Consider the following 14,569-nt stretch of genomic DNA (forward strand, 5'->3'; position numbering starts at 1 on the left):
AGCAGACAAAGAGACGGAAGATGGAATGTAGTGGGATAGCCCACTGGAGGGCTTGGGGCCATAAAAGCGGAAAGGGCAGACCACAAATAAGATGTTCGGATGACCTAAAAAGAAACGCAAGGACCAGATGGACAGGATTAACACTGAACCGAGCCCAGTGGAAAAATAAGGGGGAGGCCTACGTTCAACTTTGGACAAATGAAGGGCAATTCATAGATGGATAGTTGTAAATTTAAATGTTTGTCTTTTCTTTTATTTATAAAATAATTACAATCTCAAACATATCTTGTTCTGCTAATTAATTCTAGTTTAAAAATTGAAGTATAACATTCCTCACAGTTTCCTGAGAGCCGGCAACAGAGCTTTCATTAATATGAAGATAAACGTGTCTGTCACCTACTTCCTCTAGTATCCGCTAGGGGCGTAATAGTGTAAACATGGCCGTGGTCGATCAATGAAATTCGTAGTACGTGAAAGTGTAAAGTATTATAGAACTATGAACCTTAAATAAATTAAATTACGGTGTTAACAAAGGACCATGGGTAAAGATCAAGAACTTTTGGAGGCTGCTAGAAAAGGCAATGTGGCTGTGGTTGAAAAAATACTCGGCCAAAGAGCCAAAAGGAGTGGTCCACTAGCAAGGTGGGTTTATAATCAGCTGTCATGTTATCTTGTTTTTAAACAATTTCAGACGATAAGTCTACTTAATTATCACCCAATACTTAATCATTGATCTTGATTACATGTGCTGAAATTAATTTTAACTTATGTTTCTTTTATATTAGTCTATTTTTTGAGTAAACAATAAGTTGTGCATCTACATAGTTCCATGAATTGCTCAAGCATTTCCACATTAAAGGTGTACATAATATACACTTTAATGGGTATTTATTTCAAGAGAAAGTTTACTTTATGTACGTTTTGCAACATCAATTATCATGATATATAATTAATATAGTAGGTATATTATATCTTTACAAAACTCTCATAGGAATCACATAACCAATTTTAAGTGCATCTATTTATTGGATCAATAGTCTATTTTCTACTTAAGTGCCTTTTTATGTTTCCTTTTATGTTTTATGTGTATTCAATTAAATGATCAATTTCTTGGGGAAATACACAGCTTTAAGATAACAATAACAGTAAATACTTGCAATTTCTATATTATTGTATAAAAAGTTTGTTTTTAAAAGGAAGTAATGGTTATTTATTGTTTTTATTAAATAGATGTATTATTATCATTGCCAGTGAGGTGGATAAAACGTTTTTATTATTTATATAATGTGTGTAATCACAGTGATTAAATATTTACCATATAATAATACCTAGTATTAACCACATGAACTATTAATTTATTTTATTTATAAAATAGATAATATTTATAATTATTTCTTGATGAATGCTTTCAAAATTACTAAGAGATTTAATATACCTTCCTTATTCGTCTTAATATTGCTTGATCAATACCTAATTTTCTCTCTATTTCTGTCAAGAAGTAAGGAACAGAAAGTTTTGTTAGCTTGTTTAAAAACTACCTTAACACATTCGCTAGCAATCAACTGATATATGAGCCACATAGATTTTTCCCATAGACCAGCGTCTCCCCTTTGAGCCGGGGATCACATTGCACATAATGGCAATTTAAAAAGCTGTAGTCTGTGAGGATGAAACTTAAATACCTCCTTGGTAGCGAACGGGTTAAAAAAATGTATATGCTTCTTACTACCCTATGCCCACAGGAGGGATAATGGGTTACATACATACATATAGGTACATATCTTACTTTTTGTGTGTCATAGACTTTTGTCATTTACTCAGTTTCTATAAATTCAATTTAATCAGACAAAAATACATAATGTTTTCCTCTAATATGCCAGTGATTGATAAATAGAAGAAAATACACCATGGAATATACAGGGACACTTGTTTTGTATCTAGGATTAGGTATACCCAGACTTAGCAGACAAACAATACTTGAGCACGGATAAGTTAAACTCACATTTAAGATAAACACAGGTAGCAAATTTCAACTTCCACACAATCATGACAAGTTTCATGCCCTTGACTTATACATTGGTATATGTGTCTTCACTGACCAGATATTCTATATTATTTTGTTAAAAGCTTGCAGCCTTCATGCCTTCAGAGACTAGATATTGAGCAATGTATATGTTACAGGTAAATACAATAATTGGGTAAAACTAGTTTTACCTGGATACATTGTATATTAACCAAATTGGTTGGATAAAAGGCAAAGTAGATTATAGCTTCTTGATTTATCTGGGTCATTCTAGATATACCAGTACATTTTAAACTTTGGCATAAATAACAATACTTACATTTAAATTTTATTTGCATTCTGTTCTTTATTAAGAAAGTCTACATATTATTATTTAAACATATCCAATTTGTTTGATAACCAATTCAATTATGTGTCTGAAGGAAATAATAAATTATTTTAGTTAACTAATAATTAGTAATAATAAAACTAGCTAGACTAGCCAACAAACTAGGACTTCTCCAAACCAACCATTTCCCTTATTATTATAGTATATGTGGCAGCATGTTTGAATACGATAACTACAAGCTATGCTGGAATTGCACTGTGCTCACAGACCAACCAGAGTATGATAGACTGGATGTACTGGCAAACAATACAAAAAAATACATGGCCAAGAAAAGCTTGGCCGAATACAGAGATCTGGAAATACACATAAGGAGACAATGGAGACTGGAAAGTACCCAGAGACTATAATCTATTATTCTCTCTACTCCTGGAGTCATTCTGAAGAACCCTCTAGACTCTAGAGAACATAAAATAGCTGGGCCTTAATGAATATCTCGATAAGACTATACAGAAAGGAATACTACTCTCAACACCCAGATGCGTAAGAAAATTTTTTAGAGATAAGCTGATGAAAATAAAGAGTTCTAAAAACAACTGGTTTTTATATAGAAGCAGACTAAAACTCTAAAAATTAAAGGAATAACGCAGAAAACACAAAAAATCGCCGATATAACTTAATTAACCTATGAAAGGCCAAAAGTGTCAAAATTTGATAAATGTCATTAGTGGAGTAAAGTTGCCTGCGCTTGGACCAATTACAAACCAGCATTATAGTGCGGTAAATTTGAATCACTGAATTTGAATGTTAGCGATAATTCTGGCTATGATGATTTTGTTGGTATCAGATTTGATACTATGTTTATATAAACTTACGTGCATAGAAATCGGCCCACTCAAAAATTTGGTCATTTTTGATGTCTCACATTTCCTAAACCTGTTGGCCGATTTAAGTAATTTTTTGAACATGTTATAGCCTGATTCTTTAACAGTACAACTGTAATAATCTTGTTGCTAAACAGGTACATTTTCATTGTATGGGTACTGGGTGTACCAATCAAACTTTGTTTTTTTTCTGAAAGTTCGCATCACCCTTTGGAATATTCTAGCATTTATAAAATTCTGAAATTAAAACCCAACTATAGCCTCAGGTTTTTTTAACATTCTGTTTTTTGATTCATTCATTTATGTTGGATAATAAAAAAGTTAGGTACTTTAACAACTAGACATGTTCTTCATCAATACACGGTGTTTCTAAATAAGTGCGACAAACTTTTAAGGAGCAATTATGCATAAAAAAATAATGACAGTTGGCTTTACAAACTTATGTCCGCAAATGTTTCATTTCCGAGATACAGGATGTTGAATTTTTTTTTCAAACTGACGATTTATTTATTGCTTTAAAACTAGTTGAGCTTTGCAAATGAAATTTGGTAGGTTTTAAGAGATAGTTATTGCGGATTTTTTGACATAAAATTAAGAATTTTATATTCACCATTAGCATGCATACGGGTAATATGATCGGTCATATTACACGTATGCGCGCTAATGGTGAATATTAAATTCTTAGTTGTATATCAAAAAAAGTGCAATAACTACGCCTTAAAACCCACCAAATTTTATTAGCATATCTCAACTGGTTTTAAAGCAATAAAATAAATCGTCAGTTTGTAAGAAAAAATTCAACATCCCGTATCTCGGAAACGAAACATTTGTGGACATACGTTTATAAAGCCAACTGTCATTATTTTTTTATGCAGAATTACCCCTTAAAGTTTGTCACACTTATTTAGACACACCGTGTATTGATGAAGAACATGTCTATAGTTGTTAAAGTATCTAACTTTTTTTATTATCCAACGTAATCGAATGAATAAAAAAACAGAATGTTAAGAAAACATGAGGCTATAGTTGGGTTTTAATTTCAGTATTTTATAAATGCCACACTATTCCACAGGGTGATGCGAACTTTGAGAAAAAAACACAGCTGGTACACAGATTGGTACACCCGGTATACAATGAAAATTTATCTGTTTAGCAACAATACTATTACAGTGGTATTGCTAAAGAATCAGGCTATAACTATAACATCTTCAAAAAGTCACTTAAATCAGCCACCAGGTTTAGGAAATATGAGACATCAAAAATGACCAAATTTTTAAGTGCGCCGATTTCTATGCACGTAAGTTTATGTCTAAATAAATTAATGAGAAACAACACTGGACCGACAACATTCTAGAAAACAAAAAACCTGGACCTAAGTACATCTCTATTAGAGCATGCAGAAAGCTGTCCCACTCTTGACATCCAGATGTGTACAAACATTTTTGCGAGATACACCTGCATACCAAGTCACCTAGGCATCAATAACACAGAAAAATCCCCACCAGAGTTCAATCCTTTTGATATAGTTGATTCGCTAATCTAAGACACAACTGTCTACACTACAATCACAATAAAGATGCACTAAAAATAAACAAGCTTGAGGAGCACTTCCAAATCATGATTTGGGAGTGCTCCTCGAACATTCAACGCGTTTTGGTTTGTTTATTTTTATACAGTGCTAGTCAAAAGTCCGTACCCCCCTCGTATCTTTTGAACGGTTATACCTATAATACTGAAATTTGGAGGGAGGAAATAAACGGACGTAAGCTTCTTAACGAGTCATGATGACAGGTGACGTAATAGTGACAGATGACGTTACAGAGCCACTGTGACCTATAATTTTAAATGGAACCTTATGGCAAGTGATACCTCGTTTGAAAAGTATGGAAAATACCTATTCAGTCATACTAATTTTGTTTGAGTTTATTTTGATGAAGAAATGAAATAAATGTAAAATTGCAGTTTCGCATTTAATTAATAAAAATTCAAAATTCTGCCTATGATTACTTGTCAAACAGGTTGACGTTGACATAAACACTACTAGAGAATTAAAAAACGTCAACTTTTTTGAGAAAAAATCCATAGGCGGACATTTGAATTTTTATTAATTAAATTAGAAACTACAATATTATATTTATTTAATTTATTCACCAAAATCAACTTAAACCCAAAAAAATTAGTACGATTGAATAGGTTTTTAAATACCTTTCAAACGAGGTATCACTTGCCATAAGGTCCCATTTAAAATTATCGGTCACAGTGGCTCTGTAACGTCATCTGTCACTATTACGTCACCTGCCATGACTAGTTAAGAAGCTTACGTCCGTTTATTTCCTCCCTCCAAATTTCACTATTATAGGTATAACCGTTCAAGAGATACGAGGGGGGGGGTACGGACTGTTGACATTTTTTGTGATTGTAGTTAGCGAATCGACTATACCATAGGTTTCTGGCTTAAGTACTCTACTCCAGGGAAATAAGCTAGAAATACACCTTGTTCGGTGACACTCAAATATCCAGGTAGCTGACTACTTTTTTAGTTGTTGTAGACATATAGGAAGAAAACCTACCTGTTTCCTGCCTAGAGCTCGCATCCGTTTTTTAATTATTTACGGGAGTGCATATAGATTTTCACTTCGGAAAAAATCAAACAAGATAGAACTTTTTGTAGTTTCATTAAAAAATGTTTAATAAACAACATATCAAAAAGTTCTACTCGAGAAGTGGGTGCTTCCTTTTTTATTAAACAAATGAACTGCGAAAATAGATGTTTTTTTGAAATAACTCCGAAAATATAAATTAAAAAAAAAAAACTACCTTGGCCATTGAAAAATTCAGAAAATTTTACAAAAATAACCTTATTTAAAGATTTTTCTAAAATTAAATCTGTAGCTTCTATAATTTTTTATTCATAACGCTAAAATCACCCTTCTCACAAACATTGGCGCACTGTAAACTAGTGTACAGCGAAGTACACGATTGAGTTATTTTAATGTAATTCTTTAACTAATCGATCAAATAAAATTTTACAAATTGAACATGAAAGAAGAATATGTAATTAAGCTATCTTAGAGTTATAATAAAAAGAAACAAAATGTATGGGCATAAGTACGGTGTGGGCTGAAAGTGAGACTTACATGAATTTTGTTTAAAAATGATTTAAAAATGTGTAACTAATACAATTTTTCTTATAAAACTCTCAATTTTGCACAACTTACCTTTCAATCATCGTACTAAACGATGTTTCATTAAAAAAAAATCTCAAAAATTTAATTCAAATGATACGACGTCTCAAAAAATGTAATTTTTGAAAAGTTCATAGTTTTACAGAATTAACACCATTTTAAGACGGTATTACTCAATTTTCAACAGATCTATTACAGTTTTATAGGTGTTTTTTTAAAGCTCAGGATGTAGTCTTTAAAATACTCTAATTTATTTTACTTTAGAAATGAAATAAACTATTTCTTTTTGAGAAAATTAAGAAAGATAACAAAAATGTAATACAAAAACCGAAAATTACCAGCTAAAAAAATGTTTATACAAAGTGATCAAAACTTTTTTCTGTAAAACTTATCTAAAATACATTTAATAATAAGCTTCAACAATAATAAATGTTAAAAAAAAATTTTTTTAGCTCTTATACAGGGTGATTCATCTTATTCGCCTCGGTCTCTGTACGGAAAACCACTTGATATTTTAAAAAAATTTCTTTACAGAAATATACAGGGCCTTTAATACTACAACCTAAAAATAATGTGAATTATACAGGGTGCTCCAAAAAAGAGTGGTATATCAAAGTTATATTTTTTCTTATGGAATGCCCTATATCTGATGGCATTACTGAATTGACCTTAAAAAATAAGCTATACTTTCATAAGGGTTCCCTGTACCTAAATACAGGGTGTTTTAATTTATTTCGATTTTTATGAAAATGTAAGGTTTTAGAAAAAAATAAATATCTACGAATCTAAGAATCAGTAACAAATTCTTTCTTGGATCTTAATAATAGACTATTTAGCATACTTAAACAGATGCTTACTGCAACAAAATTTCTTACAGGGTGGTCAAAATATGAGATTGTTCTATTAACAAATTCAAGCTGTAATAACTTACTTATTTTAAATAGAACACCCTATATCTTACTAGTCTATCGCGTAAAAAATTGACTTAGCTTTCAATTTATATTAGGATTTCCTATACCTATCTTTTACAGGGTGGTCAAAATATTAGATTGTTCTATTAACAAATTCAAGCTGTAATAACTTACTTATTTTAAATGGAATACCCTGTATCTTACTAATCTATCGCGTAGAAAATTTACTTTGCTTTCAATTCTTATTAGAGTTTCCTATGCCTATCTCCCTTCATTTTTGAAATATTTAAAGATTTCCTAATTTGTAAGCTTTAAAAATTAGAATTAAGTACCTATGTCGTGGTTATGAACAACACATCACCAACACCGGCAATATACTTAAATATCTTAGTCAAGATACTTTCGTTAATAAAATTCATATTTTTATCATTTAATCACACAGAGTGTTCTTATTTTAAATGACATACTCGATATTCTATTCTTTATAATGGAAGATATTTAAAATCTCTTCAATTCCATGTAAACATTCTCAATACACATGTTATTCTGTAAATGTAAATTCCCATGTTATTCTGTAAATAACCATTTTTACATATTTTTGTACAATAGGTTCGTTTTCGTCATAGTAGCCATTGCATTTAATTGTTTGTAATTGCGATTCAAAGATTCAAACAAAAAGTGGTGTTCTTAAATTTACTTAATAACCGTTGGTTTAAGATATGGAAAATACTTATACGGAATGAAATATAATTTAAATATCTTCCAGAATACGGCATCTAATATAGGGTATGCAGTTTAATATAAACATATTCAATGTCATCAACTAAAATAATACAACACTCTGTGTGATTACATGATAACAATGAAAATTTTATTATTGACAGTATTATGTCTAAGATGTTGCCTGTGTAGGTGATGTGTTGTACATAATATGTTACCACGACATATTTACTTAATTCTAATTTTTAAAGCTTGCAAATTAGGAAATCTTTAAATATTTAACAAATGAAGGGAGATAGGTATAGGAAACCCTAATAAGAATTGAAAGCTAAACAAATTTTCTACGCGATAGGCTAGTAAGATACAGGGTGTTTTATTTGAAATAAGTAAGTTATTACAGCTTGAATTTGTTAATCGAACAATCTAATATTTTTATCACCCTGTAAAAAGATAGGTATAGGAAACCCTAATACAAATTGAAAGATAAGTACATTTTCTACGCGATAGACTAGTAAGATACAGGGTGTTACATTTAAATTAAGTAAGTTATTACAGCTTGAATTTGTTAATAGAACAATCTCATATTTCGACCACCCTGTAAGAAACTTTGTTGCAATAAGCACCTGCTTAAGTATGCTAAATAGTCAATTATTAAGATCCAAGAAAGAATTTGTTACCGATTCTTAGATTCGTAGATATTTATTTTTTATAAATATTTTATATATAATATATTTATAAAAGTATCTCTTATTTTTTAAGGTCAGTTAAATAATGTCATCATATATAGGGCATTCCATAAGAAAAAATATATCTTTGATATACCACTCTTTTTTGGAGCACCCTGTATAATTCTCATTATTTTTAGATTGTAGTATTAATGGCCCTGTATATTACTGTGAAGAAATTTTTTTAAAATATCAAGTGGTTTTCCGTACAGACACCGAGGCGAGTAAGATGAACCACCCTGTATACAGTATGTCTGCGTAACTTGGAATCAGTGTTGCCAATCGCATTTCTCTAGATTATCCGATGATCGCTCGAAAAATATCCGATTTGTCACGAAAAGGTACGCTAGGTCAAAAATTATTCTGTTATTAAAATCAATGTTGCCAATGTTATTCTTTTAGTCCCCTTAACAACCATGAAATAACAAAATCCGTTGTTCGTACGCCAATTAGTTGATTTTAATCAATTATCATTATGATAATTAACATAATTGATTGATTAATTAATTATTAAATATCAATTAACGTAACAATTATTAACATAGTTGATTAATTAATCAATTAATCTCATAATTGTAATATGATGTTTTCAGCAATTCAATCAAAGTTGACATTGACAGTAATTAAATATTTGATAATGATCAGTTGATTCCATTTCTGATTGGCGTTTGAACAACCGGCCCTTTAATCTACTGGATTCTCTATTTCACAGTTTAAAAATTTTCGTTTATAGATGAAAATCTCGTATCCTAGCTGATTATTACCTAATTCATGTATGTAAATACTGTTTACTTACTATTATTATATTATCCGTATTTTGTATTATCGTAAGTGTTAAATTCTAAATAAATAAATAAATCTAAATATTTCATTATTTGGATTGTTATATTAATTTATTATAATTATTTAAGTAAAAAAAAACACTTAAATATTATTTTATTAAAACGTAATAACTACCTAAAACTAGGTACTGGAAAAATAAATAATAAATAAATCAATACAAAATAAACTACAGCTAGATGAAATCATTGATGAAGACCCTAAAGCTAAGAGAATCAACATTTACACATATAGCCAATCGGCTATACTGGCTGTAAAGAACCCTCTCACCAAATCCAAACTGGCGAGAAACTGCAATGATCTCCTCAATAATCTGGCAAAAGACAATAAAGTGTCTTTAATATGGGTGCCGGGTCATGAAGGGGTGCATGGGAACGAACGAGCAGATAATAATATGTTAGCGAAACAAGGCTCGAGAGAAACTTTTGAAGGCCCAGAATCTTTCTGTGGCATCACTAAATAAGATGCTATGAAAAACGAGGTTCAGAAATGGCTGATAAAGAATCATCAAAATAAATGCAGAACCACTCAAGGGCAAATCCAGCCTAAAAAAATAATCAAGAATATTGATAAAAAACTCTCGAACACTTTGATGAACCTCAATACATGAGAGATCAAAACGGTCACTGAAATGGTGACTGGAAATTGCCGTTCAAGAAATCACCTATACAAACTAGGTAAGGTGAATGAACCATGGTACAGAAAGGGCGAAATGGAAGAAGAAACTACGATACACATACTATGCCATTGCAGTGTGCTGGGTGATGTAAGGCAGGAATTCACTGGTCAAATGAGGTTTGAACCAGAAGAGATCCTAAAACTACCAATAAGAAAACTGTTGGCCTTCGTTGAGGCCACAGGACTTATTAAAGTTTAAGGAGAAGAACAGGGTTTGGTTCAAATGTCTTATGACCAAGTGCCAGAGACTAACGAGTCTCGCCTGAATTAAGAAGAAGAAGAAACTACAGCTACATTAATAGCATAGGCGCAAAATTTCTGGCCAATGCTTTTAAAATGCATTATTTTTTTCGAGTCCTGAGAAAGCTAAAGGTAAAAGAAGGAGAAAGATAAAAGGAAAAGAGAATATTGAGTGTGATTTTTAATTGCAAATATCTCATTTAAAAGAAACATTTTGTTAATTCTAAGGGACTTTCAGCCCTCGGTAATAATGTAATCTTTCATTCTGCGTTCAAATTTTTAAAAAATATTTATTAGTTTTCTCAGGATTCGAAAAAAATGAATACGTTTAAAGATTATTGGTCCGAAATTTGGCGCCTACGCTCATTTAACAACTAAAGATTTATTACAACTAAAACAATAGAAATGTATTTGACAGTCTTTTAGTTATTAAGGTATCAGAGTTATTATCCATAATACCCGTGGTGTGTTCAACGTTACTGTCCGACTAAATAATTTTTATATGCAAAAAATTTGAAGAATTTTTGAGTTAATTAGTAGATATCTAGATATTACTAGTTTCAAATAAGTAGATTTTTCTACAACCACTATTCCAAATGCATATTTCTGCACAATTTTATGAGCTTTCATAAGTTTAAAGACTAAAAACTAAAAGCTCATAAATAACATCGGAGGGCAGACGGTTTTTGAAATTTGAATTGGATTAGTATGCCTTAAGTGGATGCACTTGTGCATTCAAATTCTAAACAAAAGAATCGGCACATGTCCTTTTTGTCAAAAGATGAAAAGTATCCGATGTCATTAATATTCATCCAGTATAGGCTATTTATAAAAATTTGGGTGAAACCAAACAAAATTAATGTGTTGTTGGTGTTGGGAAATGGGAATATATGGATGAGAAAGTTTTAGTCGATGGTAGATACACTGAAAAATATCCGCAAATATCCAATTTACTTAAAGATACGAAGAAGATACGACAACTCTCAAAAAGGTACGCAAATCGGATAATTATCCGCTGATTGGCAACACTGCTTGGAATATACTTTTGTTAACTTTTTTATTAAAAGTCTTACGAAAAAAAGTTATTCTTTATAAAATACTCTGCATCATATATAATCTAAGATGTAACCATCAAATATAACATTTTATTAATTTTATACGAGGTATGTCAAAAAATATGAAATAATCAAACAATATCGAAAATTGTTATAAAGGAAAGTTGTTTGGAATTAAAAAATATGTTTCAGTGTTTAACTACATCCTTCTAATTAAAATATTGTGAATAATAAAGGCACTTGACTCTCATGAAAAATTCATATTTTTTACATACCTCGTATAAAACTGAAAAAGTTTGATATCTGATGGTTGTATCATAGATTTTAGACCAGGTAGTGCATTTTATGAAGAATAATTTTTTTTCGTAAAATTGATAATAAAATAGTTACAATAATTGTAATAAAATGATGATGGGTATCCGTAATGTGAGAAAAAATTGATTTTTTTTTTGATTGGAATAATGCAATTGTATATAAAACATGGTTTTTAATTTCAAACAACTTTTCATAATAGCATTTTTTGATATTCTGGAATAAAAAGGTACTTTACTCTTTAAAGAAATTCATATTTTTGACATAACTCGTATAAAATTGATAAAATTTGATATCTGGTGGTTGAGTTTTAGATTTTTGACTATCCAGAGTATTTTATGAAGAATAACTTTTTTTCGTAAAATTGATAATAAAAAAGTTTGCCATGTGGTTCCTAGCTACGCAAACATACTGTATAAGAGCTTCTGTATAAGAATTTTCAAATTGTAATGCCATATTCGGATTCAGCATAACCAAAAACAAAATAGAAACATATTTGATCAAAGTAAAATGATGAATTCAACGATATTTTTAAAATTATTTATACCAAACAATTGTTATTGTTTAAACAATTAATAAACAATTAGCGGCAAAATCTGCGAGTAGAACTTTTTACTTTAACATGTATATAAACTAACAAAAAAAGTTTTAGAAAAATCTAAGATTGTTTGAATTATTCCGAAACAATGCATGTTTTCATTCTAATTGCACTCCTCTAATTAACAATTTATTGCAACAAACGCGATTTTTTCGATTTTTTGCACTCCATTCAAAAGCTAAATATGTAGTTGACATAAAATTATACAATGTAATTTCTTAAAACATTGAAAAACCTTCAAAATGCCCATTTTTAAAAGTTAAAAAGTTAATTTGTTGCTTCGCAAACTGCAAAATAAATGAAAATCGTTATTTGTTAATAACTTTTACTAAAACTAACTTAGAACTTTAGTGTTTGACCCAAAGTTGGGTATTGGGGTACTTAACAAACCCTCAAAATTTGAGACCGAATCATTAAATAGTTTAAAAGTTAATCTATTTGTTTATCCCAGCAACAACATAAGAAAATAATGAAGATAAGGCAATTCTGCGTATGCTAAATGAAGGTAAAAAAGTGATACTATCAAAATGTATTAAAAAAAGAAAAAAATTATCTAATACATATAGTCAAAAATCCTAATGCCAAATTTTTGAAATGTTGTAGTTTATAATCATTTAGAATAACTTTAAAAATATTATCCGTAGAAAAAAATCATGTTACATATTCGAAAAGCTGGTATTTTACACTAATTTTTAAAAATGTAGTTCAAATGGTGACTAGTCGCGGTAAGTGAAGGGGGAGCTGAGAGCCGACAAATGCATGAGTCCAAAAACTAAAAAAACAACTTAAAACTACTATCATTTTCTATATCTCGGGATATACTCAAAGGATTTGTTCTTTTTTTTAACTTTCTTTTTTTAATTGTTATATTATTTTTGTGTCCATTACAAATATGCAATCTGTCTAGATATTTATTAATTAATAAACAGTCTAATTTATTTAAACAGTTTAAAAAAAATAATTTTTTCCCAAAAATCCATGTTTTAATCATACTCTCATTACTAATAATCTAAAAATTAAGGTATTGTCCTTTTCATGATCATTTTTCAGTGCGTAACAAATGATAGGAAAAAGGGTAAGTCCGTGATAATACACACTTACGACATTTATTCTAACATGACATTTTAGTTAAATCTGACAGTTATCCAGATTTAGCCATACGGCTCACACTCCCTCTAAGGGGAAAATTGACTCATCCCAGATACCTACGGTATCAAAAGGATTGAGCTCTGGTGGGACTCTTTCCGTGTTTTCGAGCCCTAGGTGACTTGGTATGCTGGAGTTTCTCCCAGAAATTTTCGTACGCATCTGGCCGTCGCAAGTAGTACAGCTTTCTGCATGGTCTTATAAAGGTGTTCATTTAGACCCAGCTTTTTTATGCTTTCGAGGAGGGTCTTCGGAATGACTCCAGTAGTAGAGATAATAATTGGTATCGTCTGGGTACTTTGCATTCTCCATTGCCTTCGTATTTGAATTTCCAGATCTCTGTACTTGGCGATCTTTTCAGTAAATTTACTACGTAGATTATTGTTGTTAGGTATCGCCACATCAATTAGTGTTGTCTGTCTTGTTAATTTATTAACTAGTACGAGATCTGGTCTATTATGTGCCACTGTTTGGTCTGTGAGAACAGTGCGGTCCCAGTATAGCTTGTAGTTGCCATCCTCAAGCATACTCTCAGGGACGTATTGATAATACGGGAGATGATCCGTTTGGAGAAGTCCCAGCTTGATAGCTATCTCTTGATGAAGGATTTTTCCCACTGCGTCATGCCGTTCCTTGTATTCAGTTGCAGCAAATGCCTGGCAGCCCCCTGTAAGATGTTGGATGGTTTCTTGGGCTTGACATCCATATCGGCATCTGTCGTTTTGAACCTGAGGGTCTTTGATGATATATTTCAGGTAATTTCTGGTTGGTATAACCTGATCCTGAATAGCCAGTAATGAACCCTCCGTTTCAGGGAACATCTTTCCTGATGTCAACCAATAGTTCGACGCTGTATTGTCGACATAGTCTTGGCTGACCTCATTGGGATGTCGCCCGTGCAGAGGTTTACCCATCCAGGTGCGCAGT

General features: G+C 31.0%; 1 protein-coding gene across 3 annotated transcripts in view; it reads left to right on the plus strand.

The window, feature by feature from the left end:
* The first annotated feature begins 429 nt into the window (after positions 1 to 429).
* The window catches only part of LOC114324206 (ankyrin repeat and SAM domain-containing protein 1A-like), a 351,154-nt gene continuing 337,014 nt past the window's right edge, over positions 430 to 14,569 (plus strand). For all 3 annotated transcript variants that reach the window (XM_028271967.2, XM_028271968.2, XM_028271969.2), the window contains exon 1: positions 430 to 642. In XM_028271967.2, coding sequence (XP_028127768.2) covers positions 539 to 642 — 104 coding nt within the window. In that variant the 5' untranslated portion in view covers positions 430 to 538. The remainder of the gene's footprint in view (positions 643 to 14,569) is intronic.

The sequence above is a fragment of the Diabrotica virgifera genome, chromosome 5, assembly GCF_917563875.1.
Source record: "Diabrotica virgifera virgifera chromosome 5, PGI_DIABVI_V3a".
In the NCBI taxonomy this organism is placed as follows: domain Eukaryota; kingdom Metazoa; phylum Arthropoda; class Insecta; order Coleoptera; family Chrysomelidae; genus Diabrotica; species Diabrotica virgifera.